A 26,599-nucleotide genomic window follows, 5' to 3' on the forward strand; every position below is an offset into this window, starting at 1 on the left:
GACAGGCCTGGGCCAGGATCCCATCCAGATTATTCAATAATATACTTTAATCTTTGCAGTGAATGAATAGTATTCTTATCAAGTTTGTATCCATTTGGAACATCAGATCTTATTTGGAAGTGATATTTTTGTAGATATAACTAACTGAAGATGAGATCATCTTGGATTAAAACAAATCCTTAATCTAATGGCTGGTGCCCTTAGAGGAAAGAGGCTGATGTCTTTATAGAAAGGGACATGTGAAGATGCAGACACAGATTAGACTGATGTTGTCACACTCAAAGGAAGATTTGAGGGCCATCAAGAGCTGGAAGGATCTGTGAGGAGGGCACAAGGCTCCTAGCAGCTTGATTTGACACTTGTGGTTTGGTTTCCCTAGGTGGACCTTCAGTACGATATAATATGGAAAAACAGATGATGAGCACTTACCGCATGTGAGGCATTGTGCCAAGAATATACATCTTCCCCACATATGCACCTACCTCCAATCTTACACAGCTACCCCCATACACACATATATGCATGTCATACACACACATATATATTTGTGTGAACATACATATACATACATATAACTATTACTTTAAATTGTGGTGAATGAAGTATATGTAACACACACAACTTATCTTCTTCTCCCTGTAGTTATTAACTCAGTGGTACATTCACTTTTTGCATAACCATCACTACCATTACCGAATATTCCTCAGCTTGCAAACCTGAGCAACTGTAACTCCCCATTCCTGTCAACCACATTTCTTCCCTTTGTCTGTGTATTGACATCTACACATAACTTACATAAATGGAATCATATATAGTATTTGTACTTCTGATGATTGGTATATTTCACTTAGCATAAGGCTATACTGTTTTGTGTTCCAGGACATCCTTTCTTATAGATAAGTAACATTCTGTGAGTGAATGTGTGTGTGTGTGTGTGTGTGTGTGTGTGTGTGTGTGTGTGTGTGTATGTGTGTGACATCCTAATCCACCAATGAATACCTGGGCTGTTTCACCTTTTGGCTACTATAAATAAGACATAAACATCTCATTTCTTTGAGTACCGCCCCTTTTTCAATTATTTTGGGGATATACTTAGAATTGTTGGAGCTCTCTTTATTTCTCCAATGACATTCATGATGTATCATGTTATATCATATATTTGTATATATTTTGATATATGCATAGACATATATAAAACTTTGAAATTCCAAACCAGCCTTTAATGAGGATCTTATATCCATCTAACAGATGGAGTACTAGGTGCCAGGGGAGATGGTGTATAAATTGTATAACATCAGACATCTTGGGTTGCCAGGCACCATAGTCTTTTTTTTTTAAGCACCTCCCATGATTGTAGAGTTTCCCTGGATCCCAGGATCAAAGTGATCAGCTGTACAGCATCCTGTTCCCCTCTGACTAGTCAGACCCTGCTCACCTCATTATCTCTGTCTTTCTCCAGAAAGTGGCGGGCCACGTGGCTGGGTAAGATGTTGCGCAGCATGTTCTCATTGTGCTCCCTCAGCTCCTTCATCTCGTTGATCTCCTCTTTGGCTTGCACTCGCCACAGGAAATCAAGGCGAGCTGTGTACTCTAGCTGTAAGGGACAGGGGCCAAAGAGAAGGAGCCGGCTCAGGTTCACATGTCTGCAAAGTTTCTCTGGGATTCTTCACAGGTGAAACAAAGCCCAACTTCCTCATCTGAAGGCACATGCCTGAAGCTAAGTTTTCTGAGGATTCCAGGACTGTGCACCTGTCCTCCCAGGGACTATCTGTACATAGGTCATTTTCTCCTGTGTGGGATTATCTGACAATACCTGTGTCCTTCACGGACTGTAGATGGCATAGGACACGGGAATTTTCCACCTGGTTGATATTACATTCATTTTGTCATGAACTGAATGTGTACCCTGCCCCCAGAAGTTCATATCTCGAACCTCTAATTATTGATTGCATGTTTTTGGCAATTGAACCTCTGGGAGGAAGTTAAGGTTCAATGAAACATTAAGAGTGGCGTGCTTAGGATGAGATTCCTGACCTCACTAGAGGAGACAGGAGCAGCTTTGTCTTTCCATTCTTATGTGGACATGTCAACTAAAGGCCATGTGAAAGACAGCAAGATGGTTCTCTGCAATCCAGAGTGACACTCTTATTAGTGTGTCCATTACCATACCTGAAGGATCTCAATATTAAGCTTTCTAGCCTCTAGGATTGAGTGAATACACTTTTCTGTGTAAGCCATGAAGTCTAAGGCAAATTGTGAAGGCACCCTGAACCTTGTGATGCCATAAGGGGTTGTATCTCCCATAGGGTAGAAGCTTGTCAGCATTTATTACCCCAACACTTCAGAGTATTAAAAATATATGACTCAGGTTGCAGCAACTGTGTTCCTGCTCTGTTTTGTGTGATACAAATATTAAGTCCTTTAACCCAGAGAGTAGATCTAATCAGAAGATGGCATTTTCGTTCATTATTTCACAGAAGATGAAATCAAGACAAATATTGTTAACTCACTTGATCATGAGAATTACACCCAACTTTGGGGTGAAGCCAGAGTTTCACCTTACATCTTGAAGTCATCTCAAGAATCTGAACTACCCCTGACTAGGAAATAAGGAACACATGGATGGTGGAATACTGGAAAGATCTTAGGCTTCATGTGAGGCAGCCAAAGCTTAGTGTTCTTGGTCATGATCGCATACTGTAACATGGACTAATAGGGACTTAATCTTAGTTTCCTTGTTTCTGAATTAGAAGTGAATACCACTCACTACAGGAGAGCAGAGGAAAATTTACTTAGGAGGCCTGACTTTAGCTCCCTCTTGTCCTGACTTCCCTTCTTATTGGAGTTGGTCGGCTTCTCTTCAAGGGCAGCTCATAAGGCATTGATATCTTAGCATTGGGGGTGCTGTTTTTTCAAAGTCTTTAGCAATGAGCATGAACAACATGATTCACTGTTGGTCACATGGTTGGATGCTCCAAACTCAAAGACTTAAAACATTTAGGTAGTTTCTTTGTTTTATTTTCAAGTCTCAGTGGCGGCACAAAGTCATTCATTTGGCTGCATTTGTAATACTAAAAGCTGGAAATGACTGAAGTGTTCATTCAGTTGCATGGCCAAACTATAACAATATACTCAATAGAACATATTGCAGCCTAAGAAAGAAATTAAGAATGTTTCTTTATTCTCTGATGGTTTGGTCTCCAAGGGAAGAAAAATTTATGCTGTCACATCATATATTAGTTACCTAAGAACTTAAGAGCACTCCTTCTTCCTGTACGCACACCTTCACCCCCATATTCGCAACCTTCTGCTTATGATAATCATACTGTAGATTGTAATATTTGCATTATTAGTCTAGACTATTAGATGTGAGTTGCATAATAAAGCAAATGGGCAATTGTGGTCTTGCCATTAAAAATAAAATTTGGGGAGGAGAAAAGGCATCAATGGATCCAAGACTGGTGAGGTTAGAAAAGCCTATTGTCATCCCAGGTTTTGTAGCAACCCCAGCACTTAGCAGATAAGGCCAGGAGAATGAGGAGTTCAAGGTCATCTGCTATACAGTGAGTTGGAGGTCAGCTTGGGCAACATGAAAGACTTTCCAAACCAAACCAAACCAAAGCCCATGGTTTTCACAAGAAACAAAAGTATCACTGGGTTATCAGATTCTATGTTTCTAGCTCCCTAGCTTTTTAATTAATTAATCAACCTAATTAATTAATCACACACCCACTTTTAAGGCCTGGAAACAATGAAAATCTACGGCAAATATGCACTTCCAGCTTGTAGTTTCCTATACACTACTTAAATACCAGTTCCCACAAACATAATCACTATTCTTGCCAGAAACGGGTGAACTTTAGGACAGAAAATTCATAAGCTTAAAACATGTTTTCACACCATAGACAAGTCTATTGGAGACTGGTGGGTTATGTCAAAAGATCATAAAAACCAGCTTGAATAGGGTTGCAGTGGTCAGAGATATGGCAAACTGAATTTCCATGAGACTGAAAACTGCAATGGATGGAAACACAGAAAACAAGTTAAAATGGGTGAATTCATAGTGACTTAAGGAGCTCAGCTCATCCACCATCTTGGAATGATGCCGAGGAATAAAAACTACTGGCTACCTTCCCAGGGAGCAAACTAAAGGGAAAGACTCTCACACTAACTTTGCTTTATGAGCTACACTTGTAGGTGACATTTAATTGATGAGGGGACAGTTCTCTTTTATGGTGTATTCCAGCTGACACATTATGGGACTGCTGACAAAATTAGTATGTCACACTATAAAATAAATGAATGCGGGCTGTCGTGAGTAGCTGCTAACCTAGTCAAATCAGAGATGAAAAGATATAATGAACCTCTTAAATGTAATTTCTAAAGAAGCCAATTAAAATATTTCATAAAACACTGAAACTGGAGCTCACCAAGTTTCCACACAGAACAATCAATGAAAACCACAGAGAACTGGGGTTATGTTCAATAGCCTTACAGGGCAGGTATAAGCCAGACGGAGAGTCACTAGAAAAGTCAGATGGCTCTCATAAAATACTTGAAAAAAAGAAAAAGAAGATGGAGAGAGACAATAAGGACTTAAAATGCCTTAAGAGATACACCATGAAATGGCAAAAACACAAGCTTTGAATCTCAATTCAAATAAGCAAACTTCAAAAATATCTATCAGTTAATAAACGGAAACATGGCCTAGTAGTTTGACAGAATTAGCCAACTTCTGTTTTCTTTAAAAAAAAAGTATGTTAATGGATTTGTGATTAAGTAAGACGCTCCCTATTTTTTGATCCATGCAGAAATATTTTTAGATTAAAGGAAGGATGTGTGGTTTAGTTTCAAAGTAACTGAGGGAAAGTGGCAGTGGGCAACATGCATGGGTACTGGTAAAACAGGCTGGACAGGAGTTGGTAGGTCTTCATAAACTCATTATAATGTTTTATTTACTTATGTGCATTTTTTAGTTTTCTATACAATAAAATGAATCTGTGTATGGAGGCAGCCAAGTGTAGAAAACAGTGCTGCTCCTGATTGTGCCTGCAAATCTCTGAGTCATCTTGAAAGTCATTCAGGTCACATGACTTTCTTCCAACAACTAGGACAATTGCTCTGATATATCTGCTTTAAGAGATATAAATTAGGACATGACCATGACTTTATTATATAGATGCACAATGTAGGTTCATAAGGCATTCCTGAAATGTAAGGCATGTGTGGATGAGGTCAGATAAAACATTTGCTTTGATTTTCTTTCTCTTTCAGACTCAAGAACATCAGCTTTTGACTTGTCAAAAGACCAGGATTTTCTCATCACTATTTCTAAACACAACTCTCTCTTTTAAAATGCATACTAGGTGAATAGTTTCTTTAGCTTTCCTACTGAAGACTCATTTAACTGAATTTGAATTCAGAAACATGAGAGAAAATCTAGAAGGTCACATCTAAGCAAGATTTTCCAGGTATTAGAGAAGAACATCTTAGCTTCCAGCCTGGTGATAGTGGGTATCTGTGTCTAAGGCAGGCCTATAAAGAAGTGTGCTGGTCTAGTACCGCCCAGACTTCTGGCAAAGCAGGTATCATAAAGGCTGATGTACATACTAACCTTCATAGGTTACTAATCCTCCTGGGCTTACAGAAGATCTATTGCGTTTAGTACACAATGAGTGAAACGCAGCCTCCACTTTTACTTACTCAATACTGAGTAGTGGCTGGAGGGTCCCAAGAGGAAGAACTCAGTTCAGGATTGCTGGTTAGTACAGACAAGGAAGGAAAGCGGAGTGTATGCAAGACATAGGCCTGGTATATTAAAGGTGAAAAACTCCCTAGCATTTCCTCCAAAGCATCAACTGAAGTATATTGCATACCCTTGATTTTCATCAAACCTGGCTGTACAAAAAGTTCTTATCTTTGTGCCAGGCTAGTCACATGACAACTAATATTGATGGCATCTTGTCTTGGATAAGGAGCTGTTTTTTTCTAAGAATGTCATATGTATTCAACCTCATTGTATTCAACCTCATTCAATCACGCAACAATTTAACAGATGGAGGAGTGGGTAGGAGACAGTCTATGAAGGTCTCAAAGACAGATGCCAGCTTTGAACCCAACACATAGCTCTAATTTGTGGCACCTAGCTCACACATGGTGTGTGTGTGTGTGTGTGTGTGTGCTTTCATTCAGCTTTTCTCTATCTTAATTTTCTCTTTATAGGTTAAAAAAGTGAAAGCTTTGAGAAGTTGAATGCGTCAAGACCAGTTATTCTTCGAGTGACATTGCTGGGACTCACGCAAGAACACTGCGTTCCAAGGCTTGGCTCTTTCAGATAGTCTCTGGAACCAGACTCAGGAGTAGGTGAGTAGAAACATTACCTCATTAATTTTTGTCTCTATGCACAATTGTAGCTTTCTCTGCTATAAAAGAAGATTCTCAGACAAAGCTCAAATTTCCAGGGCTGCCAGTGAATCAGGCATAAGGTGGGAGGCATCTGATGACTCGCTCTGCCTGTCCAACATTCTGAACACTCACCTGCCTCAGTCAGAGGAGGAGGAAGTGTTTCGCATATCGCTTAAACATTCGTGCAAAATGAAATTTCCCCAATTATTCAGTTGCATAACTGCCTGTCACTCTGGAGATGTATAATTGCACATTCAACACCCCTACCCCCAGGGCACTGCTGTGCACCAGGCATTGATGTGTGTTTTTCAGTCTTTATTAAAAGTAGAGGGCCTCTGAGTCACAAAGGGAAACAGGGAGCAAGCCCAGAAGTGGCCAAGCTGTAACCATGATGAACAGAAGAACCCCCATTGGATGCTATAGATAGCCAACAAATGATGCAATCCTGCAGAAAGCTGCCTCTAAAATAGGAGGCAGTGCATGTTGCAGAGACAGACTGGAACCAGAAACTAAGGAGCATTTGTGTTCCCATTTCATTCTGGCTTTTTTTTTTTTTATTTCTTGGCTTTGTGATCTCAGAAAACTTGAGTCTCTGCTCCTGTCTTGCAACCAGATGGACAGCAATGACTTCCCTGTCTGTGCCAAAGGTTTATTTTCAAGCATCTAACAGCATTAAGCATATATGTGTAAACCACTGAGATAAGCATATTGTGATTACATCCCATATGAAGCTATAACAACTCTATGAAACAGAACCTGCTATTGTCATATCTATTTTTTATAACAAATTACTGAAGGTCAGATATTTTACCGGTGGAGCCAAGATTTGATTGCCAGACTATATTTATACCTATGCCTATACCTACCCAGATCTTATAGTTATGGGGCAATTATACAATTTTAAAGATCTTTAAAAATTAGAAAGAAAATGAAAAGTAGCAAATGTCACAAACTACCAGGCTATTAAAAAGCATTTCTATACTCTTACCTTATCTGCCATCTGTTAACTATAACCATTAGGCTTTCTGCTCTCCCAGGGCAGATGCAGAATAGGATATATTGAGTCAGTATGGTAAAAGATTACCACGTGAAGAAGAAGGCCCCGACAGGGAATATGGTAATTCATGGGGACTCTCCTTCTGAGTGTGTTCTGTCTTCTATGTGTGGGGAATTTCTTGCAACTCAGTTAAAAATCTCAAGATGGAATATACATACAGTATTCCTGTAGGATAGCTTCAGTTAATCCTGTCTTGAAAGGGAATGGGTGATGATTTGTTACAATTCATATATCAGACTAAGAAGGTCTCCTCTATTAATGGAAGCCATGCAGACCTAGAGATCAGGACACTTGTGCTCAGAGACAGCCAGAGGGACCTAAGAATAGCAATTCTGGAAACGGCTGGACTTTCTCATTTACCTTACCGCTGCGTCAAACATTCAATGAGACATTAAAAAAAAAAATAAATAAAAACCACACTGTGGAATTGTGCGCGCCTCTGGCCAGAATTGGTATGGAAAAAAAGTCTTTGCTGTGTTCGAGGCAGGTGAAGGAGGGGGAGGAGCTTTGGTGAAGGACAGGATTGAATTTTTGTCCTAGTGCTCAAGTCTGTTGCTTGACTGCTTCATCTGTAAAATGGGCAAGACAGAAACTCCCATTCTGGCTTATTGATAGGATTAAGTGAGGAGAGTGAAATGTGCAGCAGAAACGTAGCAGGCAAACCCCACTCCCTCTACTTACCAAGGGTTTACACTACTCATTCTCTTCTTGACTACACTTTCCACACCACCCCCAACTTATTACAACTAGCTTCATGTATATATCTCTGAATTCTTGGGTCTTTTTAATTGCTTCATCCCTGCTTTCCTGGGGTTTCCATGGTGATTTCCCAGGGATATGTCTCTATTTCTGTTCTGGCTAACATTTTTCTCAATTTGCTCTCTCTTTGTCCTTGCTTATTTGATGTGAACATGAACAAAAGAAAGATGGACCAAGAGCAAGCAGCAAGGCTCGCAGCACTTGGTTTCTGTAGAAGAGTGAAAATCTCTCCAGGAAATTATTTTAATGGGTTGCAGCATGCCTAGAGAAGTCCTATACATTTTTATTTTTTATTGCTTCTCTTGTTTTTGAGATTATAACATATAATTTTCTTTTTTTTTTTTTTTCGTTCCTCATTGTAGACCTGCTAAAATGGACGGGGAAAGTCCATGAGACCTCAACCGTACACTAAGAACCACAGACAACTAAGGAAGGCTGGAAGCCAGAGAAATTGTCTTCCCTGGGAGAAACACACTAGGCAAGGTCTGTTACATGAAGCCTACCAGAATGCTCCTAGGAAGGTAATTTCCTCTTGTGAATACCTGGGGGAAGCATACTATGCATGTAACACCTCTGTGTTATTTATGACCTTGGCTAAGCATCCTCTACATATAAGACCTCTGCATGGTTTATGGTATACCCTCTTCTAAGAGATGCAGGAATGGAGTTTTATATTCCACATCCTAATAAATAATAGGGGCACATAGTGAGTCGAATCAACATGGCAGGCATCCTGTTTACTCAGAACAAAACAGTAATGAGGCTCTTCCTGTGCTGTGTGGTTTGAATGGGAGTTGTCAAACTGAGTGTTTGAATTCATGAACCTGTGATGGACAATTGACATTGACGGTGCCTAAAAGGTTGATGGAATCTTGCGGGATGAATAGGCAACTGGGGTCAGACCTTGAATTTTGATCTCCTGGTATGACTTCCTGTTCATTCTCTGCTTTCAGATTGGGGCAATATGACCTGTTGTCATGGCTTTCTTGCTGCGATGCATTGAGTCCCCTTTTAAACTGTGAGCCAAGATAAATCTTTCCTTCCTTAATTTGCTTGTTAGGTACTTGGTTACAACTCTTAGAAAAGTGACTAATGTAAATTGTCTGTTCATACATGTGACAGAACAAAAAAGCTGTGGGAAATATGATCAACTGTTCCCTCAAAACAATCTATTTATGCATTACTATCTTATTCTCAAGTTGAGGAGATTGTGCCACAGGGAGATAAGGCTGAGGCTGCGTACCGCTGACAGGAGTTGAGCTAGAACTGTGAGTCAGTGGATCCTCAACCTGACTGTTTCCCTGCAGCAACACACACAATCTCTAGTAAAACTCACATCTAGACCTTGGAATTGGGAACGACACCACTTTGTCTTAGCCAGAAATTAAAAGCTTTTTTTAAAATTAGGATGATGATGTTTTGAAACAGAGGGACCCAGAGGCCTTTGAAAACACACTGTTTATCAAGTCATTGTCCCCAGCGTGGATTTTTATTAGGCAGTTTTATTAGGAATCAGTTTATTAAGACTTATAGGAGTTGCTTGCTTCAAGAATAGTGAGGCCTAGCAGGATAGTTTTATGGCAACAGGAAATGCTAGGTAATGGTGGATAGGTGGAGGAAAACGTGGCATTACCTGCTGTCCATGGTAGAACACAGCAAGAAGAAACATGGCCATCAGCAGCAATGATGCCTCCTTGGTCCCCAGGAAATCTCTGTGGAAAAAGTAAAGGAAGAATGGCATGGTAACTAGCAACCAGGGATGGATTTCAGGGGCAAGCATGAAGAAACAGATTCAAAATGCAGTGTGACGAGAAGAAATGAGTATTTTTTCCGAACACCCAACATGTAATATAGACTGCTATAAGAGTTTGCATGTTACCTCATTCTGAAAACAAGAGACCACCAAACCTATGAGGCCATATATGGCATAGTTGGTAAAAGAAAATCTAGGGCTTTCTAGACAAAATGATTACATCAATATTAACACATAATAACCTCCACTTGCATAGTGATTTTTCTACATTTCAAAGAGTTTTAATACCTTCCTATCAGAAATACCCTGTGAATGCAGGAATTCATTCATTCATTAAAAAAAAAAGGCATTGAATTACTTAAGAAGCCAGTGTTTTTCAGATGTGGTGGTGCATGCCTTTAACCCCAGCAAGAGGCAGGCAAATCTCTGTGAGTTCAAGGCCAACCTGTTCTACAAGGAGTGTCCAAGACATCCAAGGCTACACGAAGAAATCCTGTCTCAAAACACCAATACCAACAGCAGCTACAGCAAAAGCAGCAGCAAAGTCTATGAGCTGTATATTTTTAATTCTTCTATCAATTATTTTAATCCCCATATCAGTTCTTTGAGTAGGGGGGTGCTGTCTTCTATTTTTTATGTTTTTTAATGAAGGCTCTGGTATTTTTATGCCAATCTGCTAACAGTAGATTTTATTGTTCTTAGCTATATTTCTAGAGAAACACATCATGACTGAGCATCTATTGTATCCCAGCATACACTGGGATACAGAAATGAAGAAGACACATTGTTCCTGATCTCAAATAATTCACTAGAGACAAAATAAAATATATAGACAAATTTGCAATTAGGGTGGGTATATCCTTATTGCTCTGATACTCTCTGAAAAGGAAGGATAACTAACTGAGCCAGGATATCCAGGAAATACTTAAGAAGGTTGGTTGTAGATTTGAGCTATATAATTTAGCTTGGTATTTACACATCTCTGGCCTCTGGTTAATAAGCAAGTATCATATGTCATATTTGAGGCCATGTGAAGACTCAGTAAGGGACATTTTGACACTTCTTGAATTTGTCAGAACCATGCAGCAAGAGTGCTAGGGTAAAGAGGATTGGGCTGTAAGCCATGTATTGAGGTAGAGATTGATCCATCCAACATCCATCCACCTATATACTCATCCATTCATCAATCCATTTATCCATCCACCTACCTATGTATCCATCTATCCATCCACCTATATATGTACCATTCATCAATCCATCCATCCATCCATCCATCCAACCATCCATCTACCTACCTATATATCTATCTATCCATCCACTCATATATCCTTCCTTCCTTCCTTCCTTCCTTCCTTCCTTCCTTCCTTCCCTCCATCCATTCACTCACCCACCCACCCATTCTATACTATTGTCCTTATTTTGAGGAGATAGACATAGTTCTCTCTCTCTCTCTCTCTCTCTCTCTCTCTCTCTCTCTCTCTCTCTCTCTCTCTCTCCTGTCACTTACTTCTCTGATTTTTGATGCTTATGAGCTTCTGAGAAAAAATATTAAATACATGAACTTTGAAGGCTATCCAAATTCCTACTGCAGCTCTGTTTTTGAACAGTTATTCGACCTTGAACAAGCCACTTGATATCTCTGAGCCTCAATTCGTTCATCTATGGAGAACGACTCCACAGTGTTTTACCTCCTTAAGTGTGAGGATGAAATGAAAAATGGTGGTGAGGTGCTTGGCATGAGTCCTGGCTCATACATTCCCCTCCTGACTCAGTGACACATAATCTTGTCTGTGACTGTGTTGCTTTGAAGAATCATTTGCTCACTTTACTTCATTTGAATGAAAGATGTCCTATGTTTAGAACTTCTCCCTGGATTCTGTCAATCTGCCCCAGACTCCTGCACTGCCTGGCACTTCATATATCCTCTTCTTTGTGATACATAAAACTTATTTTAAGCCCAGAAATTCATCATTTGAAACACATTTTTAAGAGACAACTGAATACTTCTTGAATCATTTCAGAAAACAGTGATTGACCAAAAATAGAGACACAGCTAGACCAGACTCAGAAGAAAAAAAATGAAAGAAAACGATGAACAATTTTTGAATGTTTAGCTGTATTTTACAATAAAAATATCTTGTGTAGGGACCAAAGTATATGAATAGTAACCCAATCATGTTGAGAAAAAGCCACAAAGAATTTTTATTTGAATTCAGAAGTTTTACTTGTACCTCCCATGATTTTTGGAAAAAACATAAGGAGAGTAAATGGCTGAAGTATGTCCTATATTGTGGAGATTTGCCTAGTACTATGGTTCATAGCCTTAATTCAAGGGACTTTTGAGATAGTGATTTATATTAATAAAATTTCTGAAGTAATACTATCATCTCCATGGTAAAGGGACATTATTAATTGAAAACACATGCAGAGTAATGAAATACACAGGGCAACTATAATGTTTAGGGATAATTTAATCTGCTGTATCATAAAAATTAATATTTAATGTTAGTATGACTCAATAATAAAGCATTTATGCTAATTGTAGTGAATCTGGAAACTGAAAAAGGCAGCTAACTATCCAGAAAAAAACTATGATTATTTTAAAATTTGTTAAATGTCATTTATATATCCTCTTTGCAAAAATGTTTCTATAAATTTAAGGCTAAATGCTCATATTGTTTTATAAGATAATTTTGCATTTAATATAAAGAACAATAATAGGCTTATGTAATTAAATATATTACAATTCATTTTGCAAATCCAGTTTACTCTGTAGTACATGTATCACGTGTAATATAATACCTCTTGAAAGGCTTTTATTTTATAAGAGACTAAAGACTATAGGGAAGAGGTCAATGGCTCAAGGTCATATATTCACTTGAGTCATTCCCAGGACAAGAACTCAGATTTCAGGTACAAAGTACTGGGTTTTCAATATGACAATCCACCTCCAAATTTGTATTTATTAGTTTCTGTTTTCCTCCACAAAACTCCAAATAAACCATCCCAATTAAATTTATGTTTATTCTGGTGCCTTATTACTGGTGTAATAAGACTTTACTGGTGAAAGATTTGTATCATATCTGAAGCAGCCACTTTATATATACTTCTTACTCTCTCATGTCAACAATTTGGATGATGCTAACTGACTACAGAGATATAGGCACAGCCATGCTCACCAATAGCCGACTCACAATAGCTAAAAAAAATAGAATCAGCCTGGATGCCCATCAACTCATAAGTGGATAATAAAAATGTGGTATATACCTATAACAGAATTTTGTTTAGCACCAAATAAAAATGAAATCTGCAGGAAAATGGTTGGAACTGGAAAATATACTGAGGGAGGTAACCCAGAGTCAGAAATAAAAACATTTCATGTTATTGTTTATATGAGAATCTTTTATTTTATTAATTTATTCATATCACATCTCAGTGGTTATCCTCTCCCTTGTATCCTCCCATTCCTCCCTCACTCCCATTTTCCCCTTACTCCCCTCCCCTATGACTGTGACTGAGGGGGACCTCCTCCCCCTGTATATGCTCATAGGGTATCAAGTCTCTTCTTGGTAGCCTGCTATCTTTCCTCTGAGTGCCGCCAGGTCTCCCCATTCAGGGACATGGTCGAATATGAGGCACCAGAGTACGTGTGAAAGTCAGACCCCACTCTCCACTCAACTGTGGAGAATGTAGCTTTGAAGTGCTAGATTTCTGTGCTTAATTTGAAGTGCCTGTTGAGGCCAGGAAGGATGAGTGATGTGGAAAGGCATTGCTGGAGAGGGATAGTAGAACACCCAGGATAAAGCAGAGTGGGAGAATATGAGTTGTCAAAAGGTTTAAGAGGGGATGTAGGTGGATGGCAGAGATGAGGGGTTTCAGTAGGTTAAGCAAGAGTAAGGATGTCTAAAAAACCCATATGGAATCCCACTATTGTGTGAGATAATTAAAGCATATAATTAAAAATCAAATTGAAGGGAGGTACTCTGTATGGATAGATAGTGCGGCTTCCAGGAGTTGTAGGTCATGAAATAAAAGTTGTCGTGCCAGATTGAGGATGCCTCCATGTGAGTTGTTGGTCGGGGAGGCTCGCAAAGCAATTTAGGCTGTTGTTACTCAGTTTCCTACCAGATGACAAGACTCTATTGATGGGGAGTTTAGTTGCAGGATATAGAGCCAGTAATCTGGAACGGAGCGGGAAGCTTCCCTTATCATGGGTAACTTTCAAAGTGCCAAAGGGTGCTATGCAGACAGCTGGGGGAGAAAAGTCATCAACACTTGACACAGCTATGAGTCACAGGAACTAGAGTACCAACTGTCAGACAAGATGTGCCCAGTCGGTGTAGTAGTGTCATCATTGTTATGGGTGCAATCAAACACTTTTCATTCGATTTTTAGGTCTATTTCAGAAGAGGAATTCATGCTGGTACTGTAAATTTGATCAATAGTTAAAGGCTGGGAGGTCTATGGGGGAACATTCTGTTGTTTTGGCCCTGGAGGGAACCTTCTATTGTTGTTTTACTAAGTGGACATGGTGACAAACTGCCTTCTAGCCATTTATGTTTGTACTCATAGATTCCTCCCGCTCTCAGCTTTAGTCAGGAAAGATTCTGTTTTTAGTGGGCCATGGTTAACGAAGAGACTCCTAGCTGGTAACAGTGCTGAGAACAAGTGATGATTTCATGCTTAACTCAAAAGGAAACCTGTATACAAATCCATTTTGGGCTCAGGGAACATTATAGAAGAGTGGAAGGAACAAGAAGATGGGAAAGAGTGCTGTGAAAAGTTATTTCTGGCCATGAATTAGATGCTAAACCCATGAATTAATAGCAGCAGAGGCTATCTGTATAAGACTACACAAGACTGGGCCCATCAATATCTCAGCTTGGAGAAGTAAGGGCTCATAGGCTTTTCTCTACCAGGAAGAGCTGTAGAATTTAATTGTTGTTAGGTAGGAAGAGTCATATTCCTCAGTGGTGTAGCAACTGTCAAGTTACACTTGTTTAAATAACTTTCTATCCATGCTCATTTGGGCAAATTAATTGAATTCAATGAGCAGCAAGTAAACAAACAAACAAAAAAGGAAATAAAAGAACAACAGTATTTTGAATACATACTGAGAGTTGAAAGAAGTTGACAATGGCCTCATAATAACAGTTAGAGATATAAAATTATCACACGTTAGAAACTGAGAATATCACCCTCCTCACCAATCCCCTGCCTACAAGGCCCACCAGGGGCCCAGCCAGCAGAGGGTGAGCAGCGTGCTGTTCCCTAAGCTTTGTTGTGAGGCCCACAGCTCTATCTATTTTCCCAAGGAGACCTGCCAAGCCACAGGAATATGCAGGCTAGATCCCCACCCCATCAATACCCTGCCTGCCTGGTCCACCTGGTACACAATAAACATAAGTGAGCAGCTGTTCACTAAGGTCTATTGTCAGGCCCACAGCTCTGTTTGCTTTCCTGAGGAGGCCAACCAGGACCCAGGAGCATCCAGGTTAGACTGTTCCCTACCAATCTCCTGTCTGCTGGGTCCACCTGGAGTACAGCCAGCAGAAGTGAGCTACATGCTATTCCCTTAACTTGATTGTCAGGCTCACAGTTTTGCCTTTCTGAGGCCTGCCAGGCCTCAGGAACTTTCAGATTATATCCCCTCCATGCCAATCCCCTGTCAGTGCCCTCTATGGAGCATCCAGTTGCAGTGAGCTGTGCTATGTTCCTTGAGCTCCATTGTCAGGCCTATGGTTCTGCCTGTCTTCCCAGTAAGGCATGTGGGGCTCAGGTCCACCCAAGGCACAGCCAGCATAGATGAGCAGTGGGCAGTTCCGCGAGCTCCATTGTCAGGACCAAGGCTCTACCTGCCACCCCAATGAGCCCTATCAGTATCAGGAACATCCAGCCAACACCAGGGACAACCAGATGGCTAAAGGGCAGCTTAAGAACAAAATCAATATGAGCTAATAAAACGTGGCACCACCAGAGGCCAGCTATCCTACTATAGCAAGCCCTGAATATACTAACACAGCCAAAGCACATGAAGATGACCTTAAATCCAACCTTATAAAGAAGATAGAGGCATTTAACAATGAAATGAATAAATCCCTTAAAGAAATACAGGAAATTACAATCAAACAGGTGAGGGAAATGAATAAAACTGTTCAACATCTGACAAAGGAAATGGAATCAATAAAGAAAACACAAACCAACGAAGTCCTGGAGATGGAAATTTAGGCAAGAGAACATGAGCTGCAGATGCAAACATTACCATCATAATAAAAGAGGTGGAAGAAAGAATCTGAGGCATAGAAGACACCATTGAAGAAATCGATATATCAGTCAAAGAAAATGTTAAATCTAAAAAGTTCCTGACACAAAACATCTAATAAATATATGATACTATGAAAAGACAAAATCTAAGAATAATAGAAATAGAAGAAGGAAATGGTTCCCAGCTCCAAGGATAAGAAAATATTTTCAACAAAATCATAGAAGAAAAATTTCCCAACCTAAAGAAAGAGATCCCTATAAATATATAAGAAGCTTACAAAACACCAAATAGATTGGACCAGAAAAGACAATCTTTCTTACACATAATAATCAAAACATTAAATGTACAGGAGAAAAAAAAAGTAAAAAAAGAAAAGAAAATGAAAAGCTGCAAGGGAAAAAGGCCAAGTAACATATGAAGGCAGACCTATCAAAATTACACCTGACTTCTCAACAGAGACTCTAAAAGTCACAAGGGTTTGGGCACATGTCTTGCAGACTCTAAGAGACCACAGATATCATTCCAGACTACTATGCCCAGAAAAACTTTTAACCCATATAGGTGGAGAAAACAAGATATTCCATGACAAAACCAAATTAAAAATTATTTATGCACAAATCAAGCCCTACAGAAGATACTAGAATGTAACCCAAGAGGATTAGCTACAACTAAGAAAGTATAGAAAATTAACTCCACACCAGCAAAACCAAAAGAAGGGAAGCATACATATACTTACACACACACACACACACACACACACACACACACACACACACACTACAGCCACCAACATAAAAATAACAGGAGTAAACAAACTTATGAAAACTGAACAATTTTCTACTCAATGACCGCTGTGTCAAGGAAGGAACAAAGAAAGAAATTAGACTTTCTAGAATTCAAAGAAATGAAGGTACAACATACCCAAACTGATGGGACACAATGGAAGCAGTGTAATAGGAAAGTCCATAACACTAAGTGCCTTCATAAAGAAATTGGAGAGATCTCATACTAGCAACTTAACAGCATACCCAGCAGCTCTAGAAATAAAAGAAGCAAAAATACCCATGAGGAGTAAACAGCAAGAAATAATCAAACTCAGAGCTGAAATTAATAAATTAGAAACAAAGTCAACAATACAAAGAACCAATAAAACCAAGAGCTGGTTCTTTGAGAAAAACCAAGATAGACAAATCTGTAGACAAACTAACTAAATGACAGAGAAACAGTATCCAAATCAACAAAATCAGAAATGAAAAAGGGACATAACAACAGACACCAAGGAAATCAATAGACTTATTAGGTCTTACTTCAAAAGTCTACATACCACAACATTGGAAAATCTAAATGAAATGGATAATTTTCTTGATAGAGTCCAGTTACTAAAGTTAAATCAAGATCAGGTAAACAAGTTAAATATTCCTATAACCCCTAAGGAAGTAGAAGAAGTCATTAAAAATCTCCCAACTAAAAAAGCCCAGAGCCAGATGGTTTCGGTGCAGAATTGTACCAGACTTTCAGAGAGAAGAAGTAATACTCATACTCCTCAAACTATCCCACAACATAGAAACAGAAGGAACATTGCCAAACTCATTCTATGAGGCCACAGTCATCCTGATACTTAAACCACACAAAGACACAACAAAGAAAGAGAATTTCAGACCAATTTCCTTTATGAGCACTGTTGCAAAAATACTCACAAAAGGATTAAAGAACACATCAAAAACTTCATCCTTCATGATCCAGTAGGCTTCATCCCAGGGATGGAGGGATGGTTCAACATACAAAAATCTATCAACATAATCCACCATATAAACTAACTGAAAGAAAAACCCCTATGATTATCTCATTAGATGCTGAAAAAGTCTTTGACAAAATCCAACACCCATTCATGTGAAAATTCCAGAGGTGGGGAGAGGGTGGAAAATAGGGGGAAGACAAAGAGAAAGAATGTAAATAAGTGGGGAGGCATCTCTTGGACAGAGGAGGCTCCCAGTTGTCTATGAGGGTGACCCTAGCTGAAACTCTTAGCAGCAGGGGTTAAGGAACCTGAAGTCACCACCTCCTGTAGTGAGGTAGACTTCCAGTGGAGGGAGGAAGACCTCAACACACCCATAAAACCTACAAACCAAAATTATTCTTGCTTACAAGAAGTGTAGAGATAAAGATGTAGAGATTGAAGGAAAGGCAAACCAATGGCTAGCCCAACTAGGGACTCACTCACCCCCATGGGAGAGATCCAACCTCCGTACTATTAATGATATTCTGCTATGCTTGCAGATTATATACTAGCATAACTGTCTTTTGAGAGGCTTCATCAAGCAGCTGATGGAAACAGATGCAGAGTCTCAGACCCACAGCCAAACAATAGATGAAGCTCAGGGCATCTTATGGAAGAATGGGAGGAAGGATAGAGTGAGATGCACGGGTCAAGGACACCACAAGAAGACCTATAGAGTAAACTAACCTGGGTCCATGGGGGCTCACAGAGGTTGAACCAACAACAAAGAACATTCAGGAGCTGGACTTAGACTCCATAAACATATGTAGCGGATGTGTAGCTTGGCCTATATGCTGTTCACCTGACAATGATATTAGGGGCTGTCTCTGACTCTGATGGCTCCCTTTGGATACCTTTCCCTTTGCTAGGCTGCTTTGTCTGTCCTCAATGGAAGAAGATAACTTTAGTTCTGCTGCAATTTGAGATACCAGGATATGTTGATACCCCTGGGGGTCCTCCCCTTCTCTGAGAAGAAGGAGAGAGTTGTAATGGGGGGAAGGGAGCATGAGGGTGAAATGGGAACAAAGAAGGGAGGGGGCTGGGATCAGGTTCTAAAGTGATTAAATAAATGAGAAAGAAAGAAAGAAAGAAAAGAAGAAGGGAAGGAAGGAAGGGAGGGAGGGAGGAAAGAAGGAAGAAAGAATGAGGGAAGAAAGAAGGAAGGAAGGAAAGAAGGAAAGAAGGCTGAGAGAGATCAGCAATATGAGGTGCATACTTAAACACAATAAATGCAATGCTCTGCTGGCCAATAGCCAACATCAGATTAAATGGAGAGAAAAGTAAAACAATTCCACTAAAATCAGGGACAAGAAAAAGCTGCCTGCTCTTTCCTTTGCCTATTCAGTATCATACTTGAAGTTCTTCCTAGAGCAATAAAATAGCTAAAGCAGATCAAGGGGATACAAAATGGAAAGAAAGGAGTCGAAGTATTGGTATTTGCAGATGATATACATTTACAGATAGTGTACATAAGTATACTATCAAAAATTCTACCAGAGATCTCTTACAGGTAATAAACATCTTCAGCAAAGTGGCTGGATAGTAAACAAACTTAAAAATCAGTAGCAAAAAAAAAAAAAAAAAAGAAAGAAAAAAATCAGTAGCCCTTTTTTTTTTATATATACCTAATAAATGGGCTGAAAAAGAAATTACAGAAAGAACACCCTTTACAATAGTCACAAATAGTATAAAGAATCTTGGTGTAACTCAAGTGGATCAAATACCTAAACAAGAAAACCAGATACACTAACTTTAATGGAAGAGAAAGTGGGGAAGAGCATTGAATATATTGTCACAAGAGACAACTTCCTGAGCAGAATGCCAACAGCTCAGACACTAAGATAAACAATTAATAATTCGAGCCTCATAAAACTGATTTCCCCTAAAGTATCTTGAGACTTTATATGTTCATGCATATTAACATTCACTTATCACTTGGGAAATTCTATCAAAGAATCAAAAACAGGAAAGCAATAATAATGCCTGTCCAAATAGTGTCTTGTTATTTCTATTTCTAGTGCACAGTGAAGTACGGTTATCAGCTAAAATTTTCATAGTTTCTCCTACTTAGCTATGATACCCTCCTGTATACATCTCTTCTGTACACATCTACTTACAATCATTTTCCTTTAAGTTACTGAAGAGACTAAATTGTATCTTATTCATAGGGAATCTTCTGGGCCTATCCAAAGCTCTCATCAGGAAGTGTAGTGTGTGTTAAAGCAAGTAGACAGACTGGAAAGAAGGTTAAGTTTATATGGAATATTCCTTGGCTTTTGGCTTCTCACCTCTACCATGACTGCTCAAAATAAAAATGAAAGGAGCTCTTTATTGAATGTACTAAGCTTTTAAAGATGGTGACAGCACAGCATTGAAGCATTGGGCCCTCTGATTGCAGACAGACATCAAATAGATTGCTACTTAGGTTAGAGTGGATCTGTTCCAGTGACAGACACATGGTGCCTAGATTTTGCCAGCTTCAACTTTCCCTGGTTCTTTCCATACATTTTTTTTATGGCTAATAGATACACATATATAAAAGATTGGTCTTTGACCTTTAAACAGAAGAAAAATCGTCATTTGTTGCAATACAGACAAACTTGTATGAATCAAGGCAGGCACAGGAAGACTGCATGCTCTCAGTTAGATGTAGAGTCTGAAATTGTTGAACTTGACAGAAGTGGAGGGTAGCATGGCATTTACCAGGTCTGGGAAAGGGTATTGCAAAGTTTTGGTGAAATGATGTAAATTTTTTGATGGGCCAGAGGGATAAAATCAAGGTCTATTGCACACCATGGTGATTACAGTCAGTACAGTATATTGTGTGTTGTGTATATAGTGATTGGAAATGTGCTGAGTGGACTTTTAAGTGCCCCCACTACAGAAATAAGTGTTAGGTCATGCATGTGCATGTTAATTAGCTCTTTTTGGCTTTTCTATAAAACATAATCTATAAAAGCATGTTGTTCAACATGAACAGATATAACTTGCTAATCAATTAAAGGTGATGCAAAATCTTGTAAATTCAGAAGGAAAAATGTGGCCAGTTCCTTGGGAAATTGGCAAATAGTTTGTATGACCTCGTAGTTAAAGGCAATGGACAATGACTAAGGGAACTCTGCACAGACCAACTTATATGTAGAGAACTGTAAGTGAAAACAGGGATGTAAAGCACAGGTTTGGGAGGTGACTCAGTGGGTGAAGTGCTTTTCACACAGGCACAAGGACAAGAGTTGGGGTCCCTAGAACCTACGTAAAAAAGGCTGGGTAAAAGTCGGGCATCTGTAATCTCAGCACCCGGGAGTCAGAGACAGGGGACTCAGGGACAAGGCTTCTCAGGGTGAAACTGTCTAACCAGACTAGCCAGAACAGGAGTACTCCGTGTTCAGCAGGTGAGCCAGATTGAAGATAATAGCTGATGCCAGCTTGGGCTCCTCTGGAAGTGTATTTGTGTCTGAGTGTGTGTGCATGCGCACGTGTGTGTGTGTGTGTGTGTGTGTGTGTGCACGCGTGTGTGTGTGTGTGTGTGTGTGTGTAGTGCAGGTACACATACACACATGTCTATACAGACACATGCATGCTACATGTGCCATAAAAAGACTTCCACAAATCCAGTAAGATTTCAAAGGTCTGACAACAGTAAAGGCAAGAATAAAGAGCAACAGGGCAATTACCTATAATAGAAAAATTGTTAGACTCATGTTGGAGAGCAATTTGGCAATATGATATTGTTGTCAAGTAGTGAAATTGGTTAATGTAAAATTCAGCAAGTGTTTTTTTTTAAACATAAAACTCCAGGAGATATGTGTAGACAAAACTAGAGAGCCTGGGTTTCTCTTAATAGGCAAAAGGATAACAGATATTTTGATATGTTGACATTATAGAGTATAGGAAGATTTCAGGCAAGATAGACTACATCTATAGATATCAGTTCATGTGGATCTTAAAAAGACGACGCTGTATGACAACAACACAAATATAAAAACAGCATTAGATTTCACAGATACAGATGCTAAGCACCTGGAATGGATACACCCAGTGCTTCGGGCTGAGGATATTGCTTATGGTTAAAGCATTTGCTATACTCATGTGACGACTGGATTTAGAATCTCAGAAACTCGTGTAATTATTGGGCAGGCACAGCAGTCTGCCTGAAATTTCAGCCTTGGACAGTGGAGAAAGAGGTCCCCATAGCAAGCTGGTTAGTGAGACCAGTCATTCTGGAGGATTTCCTTGATGGAACTTTCCTCAATAAATAAGGTAAAAGACTATTTATGTCGCCAGTCTCAGGCCTTCAAATACACATGTGACACACATGTACACCCCCACACATGTGAACACTCATGCATGAAAATGAAAAAAAAATCAACAGTAATAAAAATTCCATTATTCAGTGAATTAGTTGGTTGTTCTTGGGAGAAAGACAATATTAGTAACAGGTAAGGGAATTTGAACAGGTAAGGGAATTTGAACAGGTAAGGGAAGTGTTTGATATACTTTGTTCTTTAATATGAAATAAATATTGTTGATTGTTATTGTTTACTTTCATGACTCATGAACAGGCAGATTAGACACTTTTGGAGATTTTTTTTTGACTTGTCTTGGCCTTTATCCTCTCAGAGTATTTGAAATTTATTCTGGCCTCAGCTAGGCACATGTGCTTCCTTTACTTGATCTCAGGCAGCTTGGTATTTAATGTCTGCTTCCTTCTACTATTTCTCTGGACAAGATCTGGTGTGACACCCTGACTGTTGAGTAGGTCATGTAATGTCCACAGAAATATATCCAGAGATTGAAGTCAAAGGGGGAAGAGGATGAGGGAGCCAGAAGACAAACTCTTGTCCCTTATGCTGCTCTGAGGCACTTTTCTCCACCCCCGCTGGCACCTCTAATAGCTGGGTGAGTGGACCTTCCAAGGCACCAGGTGAATTTCTCGACAACTTACTCTGCATACATCATTGGCCCTCGGCCTCTTCTCTCTTGTCTGCTTCTCACTTTCACTCTCCTGGAATTGTAGCAGCATTACCTTAGGCTCTGTACTTTAAGGAATCTCGGCTTATACATCACTTCTTGGATTTTTCTATATCTCAGAAATAAGGATGAAGGATTGTAAATGCTCAGTCCACAGTGGCTCCCGTTACCGATATTGCTAATGCCAAATTAAAATTAGATCCCACAGGCCTTAGAATTGCTAATGTTGAGGAAAGTAATTATCAGGTGTGGAGGAAGTCTAAGATACCACATCGGACTTGGTGCAAATTTTGAATAATTATTATAAGTAGCCTATAGTTCATATGATGAAAATTAGATTTTTCCTAGACTTGTAAGCTGGACAATGTTTGAGCTGAATCCTTGTTTCAGTAATGACTATCAGTTGCCCAGTGTTTTCATTTCCGCCACAGCTGGGTACATAAACACTGTGGTGGGCACTTACTCTCCACTGTGGTTCAGATTGTCATAACTCAGAAAGAGGCCCGCGTAGACGGTCTCTGTCAGCAGGGCATAGATGGCGATCATAATCAGCAGCACAGCCAACTTCAGCACAGAGTTAAGCCGGAGAAACACTGCACAGGTCACCATGGCCAACACCCCAGTGAAGACAAAGTACTGCAAACAGAGAACAAAAGTGGTCAGACTCACAGCGAACTCTGAGGTCTCTCTCCTAGCTATGCTGCCCATTGGCCTCGTTAGACAGTTCTTTTCTGAACATCTCCCTTGAGAGGTCTGGGGCCTCCTGGAATTCAAATTGAATGTTTCCTTCTCCTGCTCCTGGGTCTCTGCCTCATGTCTCTATGAATGGCAGCATCATTCACATTATTCCCTTTCGGTCTCATCTTTTTAAAAAGTTGCTTTTATCATTTTAGTGTTTTATGCATTCTGTCCACATGTACACATACTACATTCATGCCTGGTACCCATGGAAGCCCGAAGACAGTGTCAAAGTCAGTGGTACTGGATTTACAGATGGTTGTGAGCTGCATGTGAGTGCCGGGAATAGAACCCCAGCCGAGCAGGCTGGGCTTTTTATGACTCAGAACTTTCTCCACCTTCTCAGTCTTATCTTTGATGCCTCCTTCTTCCCCATGTCCCACCGTTGGTCATCTTTAGTTTTTAGGCTCTGCTTTACTCCCTTGACAGATCTCACACCCACCAGCTTTCTCCGCCCACTGTCCTTCCATTAATTCTCAGAGGAAGCTTGGGAACTGTTTTAAAATAAAACCCCCACATTTATTTAGTAAGTATGTGTGTATATGTGTATGAATGCCGCAATATGCATGTGGAAGTCAGAGGACAACCATGTGGGTTCTAGGATTTGAACCCAGATCATTAGGCTTGGCAGCAAGTGCCTTTATCCACTGAGCAATCCTGCCCCTACCCTCCCTTTGTTTCCATATGACTCGGTTTACTCCCTTCAGTATCCCTAAGCACACACTTGCATTCATTCTTCCTTTACCTAGAATATTTGGAACACCCATCTGACCATGTTATTCCTCACTAGACATCCTTTCTTGGCTCTCCAAACCCTCAAAATCTTCTGTCTCCCACACAATAGAGTTCTGAGGCTCTCACAGTAGCTCTTCTGTCCCTCTCTAAATCCATCTCTCACATCTCTGTGGCCTTTTGCTCAAATCTCATTCAGTGGGTGACGTGAGCTTTACAACTCTTCACATGTAGGGTGACCTTTCCTCTGAGAAGCAACCCACAACCTACATTGTACCCCCAAGAGACTAGCATGACATCTTCCACATTGTGCTGAGCATTACTTCTCAAATTACGAATTTTGATACACCCAAGAACTTGAATAGCAAAGCCATCTCCCAGTATCTACACAAACAGCTTTCAGCATTCCATAGGAAACACCTTGGCCTATTTCCTTTACAGAACTACTGTGGCATATTCCAGGTGTTGGGCTTAGATTGTGACTAGTACAGTTCATATTGTCAAAGGCCCATTTTGATCTCAAAATCTGAATGCATATTTTTTTTCTTGAAGTATTCAGTGAAACTGTTCAGGATGGGACTCACAGCTCTCATTGTATAGGTTACGAAGACAATGGACGTAGTGCTAAATAAACTGTTTATGATCCTGACCCTAGAAAGAAGGGTCTTGATCATCTACATATGGCCAGTTTGCATGAGTATGATTCCATTGGCGATGTGGGGTTTGATAACGCTACAGCTCTTTTATGTACACAGTCTCTTCTCTCTTCTATTATATAAGTAGTCAGCTTTTATATGGATGGGGAGATAGTTCAGATTTTCTAAAACTCTCTGGGTATCGAAGAAGTGGTATCAATTTCTTAAGTGATACTAGATCACTTATGTAACATTTCCACAAATAGAAAGACATAAAAGTAGACAGTGTTCCAGATGATTTCTCACTGGGGACAACCCCTTGTATGTTGGCACATGGGGCAGGCTCAGAAGAGAGCCTGGAACTGTCTCTGTTCTTCAGGCTTTTATTTGGTGCTTCCTCTGCCTTGTCTGTTAACTATCAAGCCTTGTACCTAGTGTGAGGATAAGCTATCTTCAGTTGCCTTCTAAGGTCTTTGGCAAAGTTTCTATATAGCTCATCATGATGCCTTTGTTCAGGAACCTGTTTGTGAAGAGACCAAATGCAAGAGTTTATTTTGCACAACTTTTCCAATCCAGAGAAACTTCTAGTATGCTCCATTTTAACACAGGCTATGGGGATGAAAAGGTAGATCCAAATGGTCTTGGTTCATTGTTGTCTTCAGAATAGCACAGGGTAGTGTGTGACGGTGTCATTTAAAGTTGTAAATCATGAATAACATAACAATCTATTCAAATTATTGTGTTATTGGAGCAAGAATTTTGGGGGGAACAATGGTTGAATAAAAAGTGCAGTAGGTATTTATTGAATGCCCATTGTAATCAGGGTAGGTAATAGGTAGGTATATGAGGATAAAAAAAAGAAACAAGAAATGGCTGGGCCCTAGAGGAAATCATAGTAAAAAGATAAGTATGAGGCAGACATGAAAATGCCAATAGAAATGTACTTTGGTGGCAATGTGACCAGCCATGACAGTTGTATAGAGGCAGGAGCAAGCATATTTCATGGAGAGAAGGTATGTCTAAAGAGACAGAAGAGGAGAGTTTGTTTTGGACCTTAAGGGATGAACAGCAAAAAAAAAAAGAAGACAAAAATAGCCTAAATTCCAGAGTATATGGAACAGGGTGTCAGGAGAATTAATTTCTTTGATTAAGAAAAAAGACCCATGCAGCTAATCATAAGGAGAGTCGGTAACACAGGACAACACAATATATGTTGTTTTCCTGATTTCTCCACCTGGCCTTATGAAGATGCACTCAGCATCTGAAGTCATACTTTCACAGGGGATTAGACATTTTCTCTTTTATGGTCTCAGTCGTTTGTGTTAGCAGGTTCTTCTTACCTCAGTTCCACAACAAGGAATCAACTCACTGACTTGCATGGTTTAGCTAAACTTCTACTTTAAAGTTGAGACTTCTGGAAGTGCTAAATACAAGATGCGTGAGAGACAATGAGATACCTTCCGAGCTACCTTCTCTGTCCCTTTTCTACTTTGAATGAACGGTGGGA

The 26,599-nt window shown here is 39.7% G+C and overlaps 1 protein-coding gene across 4 annotated transcripts in view; it reads right to left on the minus strand.

The window, feature by feature from the left end:
• The window catches only part of ADCY8 (adenylate cyclase 8), a 210,137-nt gene that overhangs the window by 17,105 nt on the left and 166,433 nt on the right, over positions 1–26,599 (minus strand). For all 4 annotated transcript variants that reach the window (XM_084747915.1, XM_084747917.1, XM_084747916.1 and 1 more), the window contains 3 exons: positions 23,451–23,623; positions 9,855–9,933; positions 1,436–1,594 (listed from right to left, as the gene is read on the minus strand). In XM_084747915.1, the coding sequence (XP_084604041.1) occupies positions 1,436–1,594; positions 9,855–9,933; positions 23,451–23,623 (411 nt within the window). The remainder of the gene's footprint in view (positions 1–1,435; positions 1,595–9,854; positions 9,934–23,450; positions 23,624–26,599) is intronic.

This window comes from Acomys minous, assembly GCF_964271855.1.
Source record: "Acomys minous genome assembly, chromosome: 12".
NCBI lineage: Eukaryota > Metazoa > Chordata > Mammalia > Rodentia > Muridae > Acomys > Acomys minous.